This window comes from Heloderma suspectum, chromosome 4 (genome assembly GCF_057233095.1).
Source record: "Heloderma suspectum isolate Gila_16-S chromosome 4, 16-S_ref, whole genome shotgun sequence".
In the NCBI taxonomy this organism is placed as follows: Eukaryota; Metazoa; Chordata; class Lepidosauria; order Squamata; family Helodermatidae; genus Heloderma; species Heloderma suspectum.
In genome coordinates this window covers 227,205,289-227,222,428 of record NC_139461.1, presented here as the reverse complement: position 1 = coordinate 227,222,428, position 17,140 = coordinate 227,205,289, and the positions used below count along the sequence as shown (strand labels likewise).

At 42.9% G+C, this 17,140-nt stretch overlaps 1 protein-coding gene across 2 annotated transcripts in view; it reads right to left on the bottom strand.

Moving 5' to 3' along the window:
- RAB3B (RAB3B, member RAS oncogene family) overlaps positions 1-17,140 on the bottom strand; it is a 92,816-nt gene that overhangs the window by 4,963 nt on the left and 70,713 nt on the right. For both annotated transcript variants that reach the window (XM_084848262.1, XM_084848261.1), the window contains exon 4: positions 9,607-9,731. In XM_084848262.1, coding sequence (XP_084704388.1) covers positions 9,607-9,731 — 125 coding nt within the window. The remainder of the gene's footprint in view (positions 1-9,606; positions 9,732-17,140) is intronic.

Sequence of the window (17,140 nt, the reverse complement as noted above, 5' to 3'; positions counted from 1 at the left end):
CAGCTCTACCAAGGCTTCTACTTCCAGATTCTTTGCAGGATTAAGATTGGTTACTTTACATGTTTTTCTTGGGGTGGGGGGGTGTCTTTCTCTGCCTTTCTGTATGTTCCATTATGCAGCCACTGGGTGGTTCTGTGGTACAGTGGAATTGCACAATTACATGAGATTTCTATGGCACTATAGAGGCCATTCAGAAAAAATACCAGACTTTTCCCATTAACAAAAAAAGCGGTAATGATTGCAACCCATGAGAGAGGCCCTGGAGGATGATAACGTTGTGTAAAGGACCTGCAAAGTACCATGAGTAAACCATCACATGCGCACAATAAAAGCCTCATGCAGAAAGCTTCTAAGGCTTTGGAGACATGTCTAAGATAAAAGGGAAAGTGGGGCTGATGGGTTAAATCTAAGCAGAACAGAGTAGAGTGTGAGGTGTGATGAAGGAGGATATATTTAGTTAGGGACAGAAAGGAAAAGAGTTTTAAAGTGATGACTCAGACCTTGAAGCTGATACATGGAGACAGTGTCGGGACCTAAGCAGAGGGGCTGTCGTCATCATAACAGCAGGTAAGATAGAGGAATTCAGCATAGGTGTTCTGAACAAAGAGGAAGCACATTCTTGTGGGTGGGAAGTCACAATGCGTAAACAAAGACTGGATATCCCTTGCAGTGTAGCAGCCATATCGGGGGTCAGACTAAGTAGCCTCATGCAGTCTCATGCTTCATGTTCTTGCTGAGCTCTTTCTCCCTTGAATATATTGTTGTAAGCTGACGAGACACAGGAATTCCTTATCTTGTCAAAGGTCATACAATTGTATATCTTGTTCTCTGCTGTTCTCTTCTGTTCTCTCCTTATCATGGCTACCCTATAACCCAGTTCTTGTATTATAAACAATAGTGCTAGGAGAAGAAATGTTGAGGACTGCAACCCCATGCGGGAGGGGGAGGAGGAGCCGTTTCATATGTGTCACAATGTCTATAAAAACAATGTGCTGATGTATTTCGGGGCTTCTGGCCCTTTGGAAATGATTCCAGCCTTAAGCCCGCGCGTTAAATAAAGAATCTCTTTTTCCTTCACTCCGTGGTCTCTCTGACTCTGGGTTCTGCAACAGCAGCATAGGAAAAAGACCCATGAGGTGAAATTTCCTAACAACCCAATATTGCAGGGGTTGCATTACATTTTTGATCCAAAATCTGAAGGCAGGAATTTACTGCTAATTCCAATTTTATGTTATGAGAATTTGGAGGGGCAACTTGGGGATCAAGTTAATTGACAAGTATAAGTCTCTTGATTCCCTTTCAACAATGACTTGTCTGCTCAGGAGCCCTTGCAATCTGCCACTATAGAACCACAGTTCAACTGCAAAGGATTCGTGGCCATGTTCTGGGGCACAGACTCAGCTGATGTAAGGCACTGGGCAGGCCTGTTCTGTCTTACTGTGACCCAGCTTGAACTAGAAGCTTATAATAGAACTCCTCTAACACTCCCCTGCAGCTGCACGTTGCAAGGGAAGTCCAGTCATGGTGAGCGAGCTGACTGTCAGGAGCTGCCGGACCTCTGCACAGTTCCTCAGTGTGGTGAACTATCAAATGGTGTGGCAGCAGCTTCTCAGTGATGAACCTCCCAGACTGACCCCGCCCACTCACAAGAACCATTGGCGTATAAAGGACTTCCTGTCCCAGCTGAGCCTTGCTTGAACAATAAGGTTTCCTGAGCTCTAGTATCTGTATTTTTGGTCCTGACTTCTGGATTGCCCTTCAGTCTGGACTACTGGCTTGCCCCATAATTCCTACCTCACTTCAGTCTGCTTCCCAAGATCCAGCCCTGACACTGTCTTTTAGAAAAGGCTGTCTGCTGTTAGTGATCTTTAAACTAATGAACCCCAGACAAGTTTCCTCAGGGTTTCCTGAAACAGTGTTAGAAAAAAAACCTACTCTAATCCTTCTAAAACCTCAGGATTTGTTCAGTAGATGCTGTAACAGATAGTCGTGTAGATGGCTTCTATAATTCAAACAAACTGTATGAGTTGAGAGACTATTCACATGCTGTAAATTAGTTGTTGTTGTCGTTCAGTTGTGTCCGACTCTTCGTGACCCCATGGACCATAGCACGCCAGGCCTTCCTGTCCTGCGCTCTCTCCCGGAGTGTGCTCAAGTTCATATTCATTGCATCAGTGATGCTATCTAGCCATCTCGTCCTCTGCCGTCCCCTTCTCCTTTTGCCTTCAGTCTTTCCCAGCATCAGGGTCTTTTCCAGAGAGTTTTCTCTTCGCATTAGGTGGCCAAAATATTGGAGCTTCAGCTTCAGTATCTGTCCTTCCAATAAGCAGTCAGGGTTGATTTCCTTTAGGATTGACTGATTTGACCTCCTTGCAGTCCAGGGGTCTCGTAAGAGTCTTCTCCAGCACCACAGTTCGAAAGCATCAATTCTTCAGCGCTCAGCCTTCCTTGTAGTCCAGCTCTCACAGCTGTACATTACTACTGGGAAAACCATAGCTTTGATTAGACGGACCTTTGTCAGCAAGGTGATGTCTCTGCTTCTTACTATGCTGTCTAGGTTTGCCATAGTTTTCCTCCCAAGGAGCAAGCGTCTTTTAATTTCATGGCTACAGTCACCGTCTGCGGTGATCTTGGAGGCCAAGAAAGTAAAATCTGTCACTGCTTCCATTTCTTCCCCTTCTATATGCCAGGAAGTGATGGGGCCAGATGCCATGATCTTCGTTTTTTTAATGTTGAGTTTCAAACCAGCTTTTGCACTCTCCTCTTTCACCCTCAACAAGAGGCTGTTTAGATCCTCTTCGCTTTCTGCCATTAGGGTGGTATCGTCTGCATATCGGAGGTTGTTGATAATTCTCCCAGCAATCTTAATTCCGACCTGTGATTCATCCAACCCGGCATTTCTCATGATGTACTCTGCATATAAGTTAAATAAGCAGGGTGACAATATGCAGCCTTGTCGTACTCCTTTCCCAATTTTGAACCACTCGGTTGTTCCATGTCTGGTTCTTACTGTTGCTTCTTGACCCTCGTACAGGTTTCTCAGGAGACAGGTAAGGTGGTCTGGTACTCCCATCACTTTAAGAATTTGCCACAGTTTGTTGTGATCCACACAATCAAAGGCTTTAGCGTAGTCAATGAAGCAGAAATAGACGTTTTTCTGGAATTCTCTTGCTTTCTCCATGATGCAGCGAATGTTGGCGATTTGATCTCTAGTTCCTCTGCCTCTTCGAAACCCAGCTTGTACTTCCGGTGGTTCGCATACTGCTGAAGCCTAGCTTGTAGGATTTTGAGCATCACCTTGCTGGCATGTGAAATGAGCGCAATTGTGCGGTAATTTGAACACTCTTTGGCGTTGCCCTTCTTTGGAATTGGAATGTAAACTGACCTTTTCCAGTCTTGCAGCCATTGTTGAGTGTTCCAAATTTGTTGGCATATTGAATGCAGCACTTTAACAGCATCATCTTTTAGGATTTTAAATAGCTCAGCTGGAATACTGTCATCTCCGCTAGCTTTGTTGTTACTAATGCTTCCTAAGGCCCACTTGACTTCACTCTCTAGGATGTCCGGCTCGAGTTCAGTGACCGCACTATCATGGCTATCAGGGACATTCAGATCTTTCCTGTATAGTTCTTCTGTGTATTCTTGCCACCTCTTCTTAATCTCATCTGCTTCTGTTAGGTCCCTGCCTTCTTTGTCCTTTATCATGCCCGTCTTAGCACAAAACATTCCCTTGAGATCTCCAATTTTCTTGAAGAGATCTCTAGTCTTTCCCATTCTGTTGTTTTCCTCGATTTCTTTGCATTGTTCATTTAAGAAGGCCTTCTTGTCTCTCCTTGCTATTCTCTGGAACTCTGCATTCAGTTGGATATATCTTCCCCTTTCTGCCTTGCTTTTCACTTCCCTTCTTTCCTCAGCTACTTGTAAAGCCTCATCAGACAGCCACTTTGCTTTCTTGCATTTCTTTTTCTTTGGGATGGATTTCGTTGCTGCCTCCTAAACAGTGTTACGGACCTCCGTCCATAGTTCCTCAGGCACTCTGTCTATCAGGTCTAATCCCTGAAATCTATTCCTCACCTCCACTGTATATTCATAAGGGATATGATTTAGGTCATACCTGAATGGTTTAGTGGTTTTCCTTACGTTCTTCAATTTAAGCTGAAATTTTGCAAGAAGCAGCTCATGATCTGAGCCACAGTCAGCTCCAGGTCTTGTTTTTACTGACTGTATGGAGCTTCTCCATCTTTGGCTGCAAAGGACATAATCAATCTGATTTCGATATTGACCATCTGGTGATGTCCATGTGTAGAGTCGTCTCTTGTGCTGTTGGAAAAGAGTGTTTGCTATGATCAGCGTGTTCTCTTGGCAAAACTCTATTAGCTTTTGTCCTGCTTCATTTTGTACACCAAGGCCATGCCTGCCTGTTATCCTGGTGATTTCTTGACTTCCTACTTTAGCATTCGAGTCCCCTATGATGAAGAGGACATCTTTTTTTGGTGTTAGTTCTAGAAGGTGTTGTAGGTCTTCATAGAACCGATCAACCTCAGCTTCTTCGGCATCAGTGGTTGGGGCATAGACTTGAATTACTGTGATGTTGAATGGTTTGCCTTGGATTCATACTGAGATCATTCTATCATTTTTAAGATTGTACCCCAGTACTGCTTTTCCCACCCCTTTGTTGACTATGAGTGCTACTCCATTTCTTCTAAGGGATTCTTGCCCACAATAGTAGATATGATGGTCACCTGAATTAAATTCGCCCATGCCTGTCCATTTTAGTTCGCTGATTCCCAAGATGTCGATGTTCAGTCTTGCCATCTCCTGTTTGACCACCTCCAGCTTACCTTGATTCATTGATCTGACATTCCAGGTTCCTAAACAATATTGTTCTTTACAGCATCGGATTTTCTTTTCACCACCAGACACATCCGCAGCTGAGTGTCCTTTCGGCTTTGGCCCAGCCGCTTCACTCTTTCTGGCGCTACTTGGAAATACCCTCTGCTCTTCCCCAGTAGTATATTGGACACCTTCCGACCTGAGGGGCTCATCTTCCGGCATCATATCTTTTAGCCTTGTGATATGTTCCATGGGGTTTTCTTGGCAAGAATACTGGAGTGGGTTGCCATTTCCTTCTGCAGTGGACCACATTTTGTCAGAACTCTCCGCCATGACCTGTCCATCTTGGGTGGCCCTGCATGGCATAGCTTATGGCTTCACTGAGTTACGCAAGCCCCTTCGCCACAACAAGGCAGTGATCCATAAAGGGGTGTAAATTAGTACTGTACCGAAAATTTCTCCCACTTTTTTTGACCATTCTGATTCAACTTGATAGAAAGAGAATTCAAAGGAGAAGGAAATTTCAGAGAAATTCTCATGGGTTGCTTTCTGGATTCTTGTGCTTGCCTTATTTATGCGGTGGCTGAGGAATGTGTGCGAGAGTGTGGTCTTTCATTGTACAATCATTTCTCTGGCAGCCTATAGCCTCCTTGGCTTCCTGCACTTCAGTTAAAGCCCAGGGGAAGATATCATGAATTAACTCTTCCCACAGGGCTTTTTCATATCAGGGGCTTTTCTACATGAGGCATTTATCATGATCTCTTCATTCCCTACTCATGGTTGTCTACAGGTTCTTTAGACAACGTTGTGACCCTCCAGTTTCGCTTCCGTGCCTAACCAACACTTTTGGAGAGTTTGTTTAGAGGAGGGAAAATGTGGCATTTAATTGTAAAAGCAAATGAAAGTGTGATTTCCTCTTTTGTATTTGCGTTATTCCATTATACCACGATGCCACCTAGAGGTTATGTAGTGGAAAAGCAGGAGAGAAAACACTCCTTGTACAATGCTCAGATCTCAATTTTGCGTCAAAACCTAAAGTAGTTACAACAGATTAACAGCCAATTAACAGCCTCATGTAGAAAAGCTCCAGGAAGCACAAGCAGCCTGGGAGACTGCAGAGCAATGGAACGGAAGATGTGTAGTAGAAAGAAAACACACACACAGCACCCTCAGGCATCTCACAGTGCTTAAGCTCAAAAACGCCACCAAAATACACTCAAATTAAGCTATCTTACACCATGGGGAACAGGCAGAAAAATGGAAGCGTCTTTGATGAGGGTTGAAAAATTCAGAAATTGGAGGCAGATCTTGGCACAGCACTAGCTCCACCTTTTCCCTCAAGCTGGATACGACACTGCCCCCACCCCTCACACCTGTACTATGGAGGACGCAAAATGGGGAGCAGCCTGCCAACACAGTTGATGCTGTTCCCACTTGCAGTAGCAAAGTAAAAAACAAAAACCCTTTAAAAAAAAAGGAAGAAGCTGTGCTACAAGCCCTGCCAATGGTGAGCCCTGCCTGTGAGAAAATGTTGGAGAATTTCTCCTCCCCCTGGAGAAATTTGGTGAAATTGTTTCCCCAATTTCTCTGCCCGCAAACAGGGTAGAGAATTTTGAGAGGCCATTTGTGCACAGCTTTACTGTGAATATGCCAGCAACTGAGACCAGCAGTGTTCTTCTATTGAGCAGCTGTTTTTAGCCCAAACAGCTGTTACCAAGTGCTCCTTTTGACCACTACATTCAAGAAAATCCAAACCAGCTGGGCAAGATGACAGCAGTCATTTGGATTAACCACATTTGCCAGATGGTTTGGAGTGAAATTAGATTCCGTAGTCAGCTACATAAAGGTGGCAGTTGAGTCAAAGCCATCCAAATGAATCAAAACATCAAGGGAGAATGAATCAGGATGTGTGTGCAGAAGGAGGCAAGTCTGAACACAGTGGAATCTCTCCGGCGGGCAGTGCATAGTTCAACACAGTGCATAGTTAAATGATGGAATTTACTTCCACAGGCTATTGCAATGGCAGCCAATTTAGATGGCTTTAAAAGGGGATTAGATGAATTCATGGCAGATAAGGAAGGCCATCAATGGCTACTAGTCCCAATGGCTATATATTACCTCTGGTATCAGAGCCACCATGTCTCTGAATACCAGTTGCTGGGAAGAGGCAGTGGGAGAGAGCTATTGCCTCAACTCCTGCTTGCAGGTTTCCCATAGGCATCTGGTTGGCCTCTGTAGAAAACTGAATGCTGGACTAGTTAGACCTTTGGTCTCATCTAGCACAGCTCTTCTTATGTTTTTAGGGGAGAGCAAGCAAGCAAGCAAACGAGAGATATAAAGAAATAGCCAGAGAGAGGGAAGAATCGAGAGAGCACAATATCTCAGAAGGGCTTAATAGGAAAATGAGGAAAGTGATCAAGGGTTTGACATATTCCACTGCAGGCATAACACCTATGTGCAGGGACACTGCCATGAGACGTAAGAACCCTCTCTATCCCACATCCCCCCCAGGGTGTGTTCACATGAATACACAGACTGGCATGTTGTGGGAAATGAGTGACCAGGGCACACCTTCCATGTCCCTCATCCAGCCCTCTCTCTCCACTTAGTCAAGAAATGTGAGGTGTGCTCTTGACTGAGCAGAAGGAGTGGCTGGACTGGGAAATTAAGAGGCTTGCCATTCCCCACAATGGTCTGGAGCAGTACACTAAGGGGAGAAATAGGACTCCCTTATACCCTGTGGCAGCCTTCTGCAACGTGGTACTCTCTTGATGTGCTGAACTACAACTCCCATACTTGAAATGATGAGTTGCTTAGACTGAGGAACTGGCTTTGCTGGAAAGGTTTTATAAGGCCTAGTTTATCTCCACTGGCTGATGAGATCAGCTGGCAGTATTCGGGCCAATACTGCAAGTGAGAAGGCAGCCTCGATCCACAAAACCTAGTCCCGCCTGCCCTAATGTGGTCCCTTCCAGATGTTTTGGATGTCTACTCCCATCAGACCAAGCCAAGATTGCCAATGGTGAGGGATGATGGGAGTTGTAGTCCAAAACATCCAGAGGGCACCACATTGGGGAAGGCTGACCTAGCCTGACTTTCTGGCTCAGGAACCAAGGCATTGGTGGCACAGGAGGTAAGGCTTCTAGAGGCCCTGATTCAAGAGCCCCGTGGCACCTTATGATCACATAGGCAATGGCTGCATTCAGATGCATTGCCATAGTGAAGCCTTCCCTAACCTGGTGCCCTCCAGGTGTATTGCACTACATTCCCATCATCCCCCAACTATGATGACAGTGGTAGTTCATCACATCTAGAGGGCTCCAGATTGCAGAGGGCTGCCCTATGACAGTGCCACCGCAGGCAGCGATCACATATGTCACTGCATAACAACTTTTTATAAGCTGTCACTAATGACATCATAGACAGTCGCCAACAGCCACTTATGATACTTACACCAACATATTTCACACAGCAGTCACAATACCAATGAGTATGTTTGCTGGGGCCATATTGCTTTTTCCCCGGCACAAATATTGTGTATCCTGTACTGGGAAAATGTGATATCCCCTCAACCAAAGAGACTTGTAGAGAGTGAGTGTGTGCAATGGATAGAGGGCTAAACTTGGATCTTGGGAGGTCAGTGCCCAAGACACCATTTGGTCATGAAACTTACTGTGTGACTTGTCCATTCTTCAGCCTGGCTTACCCAGTAGTGTTGTTGTGAGGTTAAGATGGAATAATTTTCAAGTACATACTGCATTCCTTACAGGAAGGGTGAGATACAAATGTGATGAAATGAACAATAGCACAACTGGGAGGGAAGATGTAAGAACCATTCATTGTGCTAAAAGCTAGGGCTGCAACTTTGTGATTAAATACATTTTAATTAATCAAATGAGGTTTAGTTGATTAATCTATCAATTAAATGGGTATACGGGTAAAACAATATGGGCTTCACACAGAGCTTTTATCCTGCTATTGAGATTGGTTACTCGTGGAAGTTTGTGGGCCCTTTAAATGATGTCATCAACCTCCAGGGCATCTCCCACACTAGGGGCACAATCCTATGCATGTTTAGGCAGAAAAAAGTCCTACAACTCCTAGCATTCCCCAGCCAGCATGACTGGCTGGGGAACGCTGGGAGTTGTAGGACTTTTCACTGTCTGAACATGCATAGGATTGTGCCCTAAATGACCTTTATTCCATTTTTTAAAAGATCAGAGATAATGAGCTAGCAAATTACCATACTTGAGTTCCGCTTCAGTTCCCTTGTGAAAAAGGAAAATCTGCAATAAGAGGAGATAGACCACAGCACCATCGAGTGGCTGTATAATGAAACATATGGAAGACTCAGAGAAGGGGGGAAGGAAGCATGTGTAAAGGGAGTCCGTTGTGATCCTGCATTTAAAACGGAAGCAGAAAGCTGGTATAGAAATGCTCCAAGTCTGAAGCAAAAAGGGGCGAGGGGTTTAGATGATGTGGGCATTTGTTGTTGCAGACATTACTTTAGAAGACGTATTGCTCCTGCATGTGACAGAAGAGTGTCTCTTAAGATGGCACTTGCTATCTGTAGCTTTTACAAGCACTTGCACTAAAATAGTATTAAAAAGGTGGCCTGATTAATCAGGCAGCAGATTTTTTAAATTGATTAATATAACTGATCGATTGCAATTGTAGCCCTATTAAAAATAGGTTATCTGGGCAAGACTGAAGAAATGCAATAGATTAGAGGGAGAATTGAGAGGCGGGGGAAAGAGAAGCTTTAACATGTACCCAACTGATCAGCCAGATATTTCCCTTTCTCGATAGGAATTATTCTCTCATCCTCCATATCGCACTTGTTTCCAACCAGAATGACTTGTGCATTATCCCAGGAGTAGGTCTTTATTTGAGTAGCCCTGTGAGAGAAGAAAGATACTGCAGTGAGGTAACAGTAGCCAATAATATGTCACAGTGTGAATTCTGAATGGAGGAAACCACCGACCCCAGATGAAAAAGCCCCCAAAACCATGCAGCTTGTAAAAAGACAATATTGTCAACAGTACTGCAGCAAACTTCCCATTTCTAGAAATTTTAATGACTTATTTGAACACAGACTTTTATATTCTGATCAAATCCCCTAATTTGGGGAATTTAATATTGGAAAGTGTCCTTTGAATAAGATTCATTGTAAACATTCTATTAACTGCATTCAATCACTTGCTTCTAACAGTGCAGTGTAATAGTTAGAGTGTCGGACTAAGACTTGGGAGATATGAGTTCAATTCCCCTGTCGTCCATGATGCTCACTGGGTGACTGCACGAGTCACTGACTTTCAGCCTAACCTACCTCACAAGATTGTTGTGAAGATATAATGGAGAGGAGGAGGATCTTGCATGCCACTTCAGGCTCCTTGGAGGAAAAGGTGGGATATAAATGTAGTAGACAAACAGTTGCACTTCTGGCATAGGAAGGCTGTAGGCTCTAACTAGCTTTAGAAGTGATATACTGGGCTCAGACCTTCAACCCCATTTTCCAAAGTAGGGAGTTGTCCACCTTTGCTTTAAAGAGCAACGCTCTCAGAAGTGCTTGCTACTCAAGGGCATGCACACTCAGACACGGATCCTAACTTGCCCATGGCTACTCATTCAGCCCATTAATTCTCACCTGTGTTTCTGGCATCAGAGTTTGTAGGGCTACATCTACAAGTGTGAGACATTTTCAAGCATTTGTCCTAGGTTTCAGGAAAATATGAGATTACAGCATAAATGAGAAGGCTGCCAGCTTTCATCAGTTTATTCCGTAGATTAATCAACTAAAGTTTTAGTCGGGGCTGTGTGAGTTAAGGGCACATTTGTTTTTGAAGCTCTTCTGTTTCTGCTGTAATAGATGGAAAAGCCATATTTTCATATTTTATTTTCACATCTCTGATAGTCCACGGTGGGTTTTATTTATTACATTGTAACCTTACACTTCCTTTAACAACTCAGACAGGCACCTATACCAAGGTTTTGGTAACTTGATTGATTGACTGATTGAAATGTCTAAACCCCCCTTCATTCACAAGGGATAAAGGGTGGTGTACATACTTTTTTTTTTTTTTAAGACAAATACAGTACAGTAGCAATAATAAAATTAGATAAGAGAGGCATAAAAGTTTTCAACAAGCAAACAATAAATTATTTTTACAGAAAAAACATTTAAAATCCCTAGGCAAACAGGAGCATTTTGATTTGAGGCTCCAAAGAAAACAAGGTTGGGGCATGTGCATTTATTTAAATTTAATCAGTTAACTAATCTGTTATAATTCAGATGATTGAATCAGCTAACATTTTTGACCAGTTAACAACGTGCTACATTGTTTTAGGAACTGAACATATAGTTCACTGCAATTATTCTGTTTAGCTTGACTTTGGAAGACATTCCTGGCCAAAAAACAAAAAGCCAAATCCAGCAGAGGGAGCTAGAAGATAGAAAATTGATTATTTGTTGCTCCTAATTCAATGCAATTTACCTGTAATTCTACTACTATATTAAATTAGAGTGGAGCATTCTAGCTCTGATTTAGAAATTTGGGTGGTTGTACGCATACTAAGTTAAAAAATGTTACAATCCCCTCTGCGCTGCTCCTGCCCTGCATGGGATAGGCGGTCACCTCTGAGTTTGGAGGTGGCCGCCTATGCCGATAGGATTGTGCCCCTAAAAATATCTTCCTATATTTTCACCTCTTACCTCTACTTCATCTGGAGTTTAGAGCAGTTGCTTTCTACCCAGAAGTTCCTTGAACACACCTTGCATACATTTCAATACTATTATTTACAATTTACTCATGATAAAGGAGAGTGAGGATTTTTGCCATCTACCTCAATAACATGAAGCACAATTGACTGAAGATTTCCCCTCTGTATCTATTGCTCCCATTTATATCAGCAACACTGGTGTCAGAGGGATTGGTGATGGATTGTGTCTGTGGAGCCTGATTTCCGATTCAGAAGCAACCTCCACCTTCTCATGAATTCCTGACAATTTTTAATTGCTCCTGCGCAGCCCACATCCTCCCTCTTGTACGAAAGCAATGTCACTCCAGGTAGCTTATGAATATTTACGAGGCAGGATTCTCTGTGATGGTGAGGTTTACTTTAAATAAACTACGGAAAAGAATTTCTAACAAATAATCTTCATTTTTTCATGTTTATTGTAAATACTTTTTATTCTATTTTTTAACTTTATAAATGAAATAAACAATTTTGTTGTTCAGTCGTTCAGTCGTGTCCGACTCTTCGTGACCCCATGGACCATAGCACGCCAGGCCTTCCTGTCCTGCGCTCTCTCCCGGAGTGTGCTCAAGTCCATATTCATTGCATCCGTGATGCTATCTAGCCATCTCATCCTCTGCCGTCCCCTTCTCCTTTGGCCTTCAGTCTTTCCCAGCATCAGGGTCTTTTCCAGGGAGTTTTCTCTTCGCATTAGGTGGCCAAAATATTGGAGCTTCAGCTTCATTATCTGTCCTTCCAATGAGCACTCAGGGTTGATTTCCTTTAGGATGGACTGATTTGACCTCCTTGCAGTCCAGGGCACTCGTAAGAGTCTTCTCCAGCACCACAGTTCGAAAGCATCAACCTAATCAATAACTACAATTTCCCAAAAATACAGTATTCTTAAGAGGACACAGCAATAACGGAAAAGAAAGAGAAAACAGAAGAAGAAGAAAAAAAACATGAAAAAATATAAATGATTATTTAAATAAATTAAATGTAAACTCCATTACACAGAAACTTCAAATACCATTCTGCTTAAAAATTATACCTATAACATTGGCAATATTACAATTCAGTACAGCATAAATAATCAACCTAACATTTCAATATCATATCATCAGTCTTATAGCAAGGAAGCAGGCCTACAATTCATTTCCAGTGACCATATACTGCCCTTCAGCTAACATATAGTAATAAAGCTTAACAATTTAACCAGCCAAAGATCTTACTAACCAGTAATAATGGTAATAATAATTTAAAAAGGAGATTTAAAAGGATACATCATCATAATAACAAATCACTAATAAATTTTATAATGTTATATAATAATAAAGCTTAAAATCAACCTCACAGCAATCACTAATATATTTTGTACTAGATATATAAATGAGTTTATATATTGTACAGTATATCATGAAGGATTTAAAGAAAAGAGAAAAAGAGAGAGAAAATAAGAGGGGGGTACATCTCTGGCCTACCCTATATCTTCCAGACTAAACATAGTCAGTTAGCAAAACATGTTTGTAGATTCCAGTTCATGGTGCATGAACAGAAATCTCACACGATTTTCCATTTAGCCATGCCTCCGCCATTTCATGATTTAGAAACTTCTTCATCTGACCTTCAGAAAAAATGCAAAATGTAGCAGGGTATTTTAAGTGATATTGTAAGTTCATTTGTTTTGCCATATTTTTCACCTTGGTAAATTGCCTTCTTTTATCAGCAATTTCTTTGATGTAATCCGGAAATAGCATAACTTTATCTTGTTTCCAAAAAAGGTTTCCAGCCTCTCTTGCCAAACGCAGGATATAATTTTTTGTGGAGATTCTTGCAAATTGGACTATAATCTTATAACCAGTCCCTTTGGCATTTGACACATGGAATACCTGCTCAATATCAAATGAATAATCAGATGGCACAGGAAGTATCTCATGCAGGAACTTATCTACAAAAGTAGACACGTACATTTGCCCAGCATGCTAACGCCTCCAGTTGAGAAATTCTGACAGAAAAATTGTTGAAAAAAGCTTGTGACGTAGTTTCATTCCTTGCCAGCCAATCTTGCAACTCGTTAACCTTCGCCTCCATTTTTTGCCAAGAAGTGTTAATTAAATCCGCAGTCCCTTGCAGTGCAGTGATGGAATTTTGGATGGTATTCAGCCTTTTAGTCTGTTCCGCAAATTGCAAGGACAAAGTTTTTATCAAAGCAAGTGACTCCTCTGTATCTCCACTTCTCGAAGCCTTTGCCAAGGGAGGTGTGAGGGCTGGGGCTGGGCAGAGATCCTTTTTTTCGCCATAGCGTAGTCATCCTTTTCTTCAAACAAATCTTGTTGTTCAGTCGTTAAGTCGTGTCTGACTCTTCGTGACCCCATGGACCATAGCACGCCAGGCCTTCCTGTCCTCCGCTCTCTCCCGGAGTATGCTCAAGTTCATATTCATTGCATCGGTGATGCTATCTAGCCATCTCATCCTCTGCTGCCCCCTTCACCTTTTGCCTTCAATCTTTCCCAGCATCAGGGTCTTTTCCAGGGAGTTTTCTCTTCACATTAGGTGGCCCAAATATTTGAGCTTCAGTTTAAATATCTGTCCTTCCAATGAGCAGTCAGGGTTGATTTCCTTTAGGATGGACTGATTTGACCTCCTTGCAGTCCAGGGGACTCGTAAGAGTCTTCTCCAGCACCACAGTTCAAAAGCATCAATTCTTCAGCGCTCAGCCTTCTGTATAGTTCAGCTGTCACAGCCATACGTTACTACTGGGAAAACCATAGCTTTGATTATACGGACCTTTGTCGGCAAGGTGATGTCTCTGCTTCTTACTACGCTGTCTAGGACTAGGAGCCGGGAGATATGGGTTCTAGTCCCCACTCGGCCATGGAAGCTTTGGGCCAGTCACAGACTCTCAGCCCAACCTACCTCACAGGGTTGTAGTTGTGAGGATAAAATGGAGAGGAGGAGGATTACGTACGCCGCCTTGGGTTTCTTAAAGAGGAAAAATGGCGGGATATAAATGTAATTAATTAATTAAATAAATAAATCGCTTTCCTCCCAAGGAGCAAGCGTCTTTTAATTTCATGGCTACAGTCACCATCTGCAGTGATCTTGGAGCCCAAGAAAATAAAATCTGTCAGTGCTTCCATTTCTTCCCCTTCTATATGCCAAGAAGTGATGGGCCAGATGCCATTATCTTCATTTTTTTAATGTTGAGTTTCAAACCAGCTTTGGCACTCTCCACTTTCACCCTCAACAAGAGGCTCTTTAGATCCTCTTCGCTTTCTGCCATTAGGGTGGTATCGTCTGCGTATCTGAGGTTGTTGATAATTCTCCCGGCAAACTTAATTCCGACCTGTGATTCATCCAACTCAGCGTTTCTCATGATGTACTCTGCATATAAGTTAAATAAGCAGGGCGACAATATGCAGCCTTGTCGTACTCCTTTCCCAATTTTGAACCAATCGGTTGTTCCATGTCTGGTTCTTACTGTTGCTTTTTGACCCTCGTACAGGTTTCTCAGGAGACAGGTAAGGTGGTCTGGTACTCCCATCTTTTTAAGAATTTGCCACAGTTTGCTGTGATCCACACAATCAAAGGCTTTAGCGTAGTCAATGAAGCAGAAATAGACGTTTTCTGGAATTCTCTTGCTTTCTCCATGATCCAGTGAATGTTGACGATTTGATCTCTAGTTCCTCTGCCTCTTCGAAACACAGCTTGTACTTCCGGTAGTTCTCTGTTCACATGCTGCTGAAGCCTAGCTTGTAGGATTTTGAGCATAACCTTGCTGGCATGTGAAATGAGCACAAGTGTACGGTAGTTTGAACACTCTTTGGCATTGCCCTTCTTTGGAATCGGAATGTAAACTGACCTTTTCCAGTCTTGTTGAGTGTTCCAAATTTGTTGGCATATTGAGTGCAGCACTTTAACAGCATCATCTTTTAGGATTTTAAATAGTTCAGCTGGAATACTGTCATCTCCACTAGCTTTGTTGTTAGTAATGCCTCCTAAGGCCCACTTGCCTTCACTCTCTAGGATGTCCGGCTCAAGTTCAGTGAGCGCACTATCATGGCTATCAGGGACATTAAGATCTTTCCTGTATAGTTCTTCTGTGTATTCTTTCTGTGTATTCTTTCCACCTCTTCTTAATCTCATCTGCTTCTGTTAGGTCCCTGCCTTCTTTGTCCTTTATCATTCCTGTCTTTGCACAAAACGTTGCCTTGATATCTCCAATTTTCTTGAAAAGATCTCTAGTCTTTCCCATTCTGTTGTTTTCCTCGATTTCTTTGCATTGTTCATTTAAGAAAGCCTTCTTGTGTCTCCTTGCTATTCTCTGGAAATCTGCATTCAGTTGGGTATATCTTCCCCTTTCTCCCTTGCTTTTCGCTTCCCTTCTTTCCTCAGCTACTTGTAAAGCCTCATCAGACAGCCACTTTGCTTTCTTGCATTTCTTTTTCTTTGGAAAGGATTGTGTTACTGCCTCCTGAATAATGTTATGAACCTCCGTCCATAGTTCCTCAGGCACACTGTCTATCAGGTTGTTGTTTATTCGGTCAGTCGCTTCCGACTCTTCATGACCTCATGGACCAGCCCACGCCAGAGCTTCCTGTCGGCCATCGCCGCCCCCAGCTCCCCCAAGGTCGAGTCCGTCACCTCCAGAATATCATCCATCCATCTTGCCCTTGGTCAGCCCCTCTTCCTTTTGCCTTCCACTTTCCCTAGCATCAGCATCTTCTCCAGGGTATCCTGTCTTCTCATTACGTGGCCAAAGTACTTCAGTTTTGCCTTTAATATCATTCCCTCAAGTGACCAGTCTGGCTTTCTTTCCTGGAGTATGGACTGGTTTGATCTTCTTGCAGTCCAAGGCACTCTCAGAATTTCCCTCCAGCACCACAGTTCAAAAGCATCTATCTTCCTTTGCGCAGCCTTCCTTATGGTCCAGCTCTCGCAGCCATACATTAAAATAGCTCTTAGCTATTTTATCAAGATTTGTCATTGCTCTCCTCCCAAGAAGTAAACGTCTTCTGATTTCCTGGCTGCAGTCAGCGTCTGCAGTAATCTTTGCACCTAGAAAGACAAAGTCTGTCACTGCCACCACGTTTTCTCCCTCTATTTGCCAGTTATCAATCAAGCTGGTTGCCATATTCTTGGTTTTTTTGAGGTTTAACTGCAACCCAGCTTTTGCACTTTCTTCTTTCACCTTTGTCATAAGGTTCCTCAGCTCCTCCTCGCTTTCAGCCATCAAAGTGGTATCATCTGCATATCTGAGATTGTTAATGTTTCTTCCAGCGATTTTAACTCCAGCCTTGGCTTCATCAAGCTCAGCACGTCGCATGATGTGTTCTGTGTACAGGTTGAATAGGTAGGGTGAGAGTTTACAACCCTGCCGTACTCCTTTCCCAATCTTAAACCAGTCCGTTGTTCCATGGTCTGTTCTTACCGTTGCTACTTGGTCTATCAGGTCTAATCCCTTAAATCTATTCATCACCTCCACTGTATATTCATAAGGGATATGATTTAGATCATACCTGAATGGTTTAGTGGTTTTTCCTACGTTCTTCAATTTAAGCTGAAATTTTGC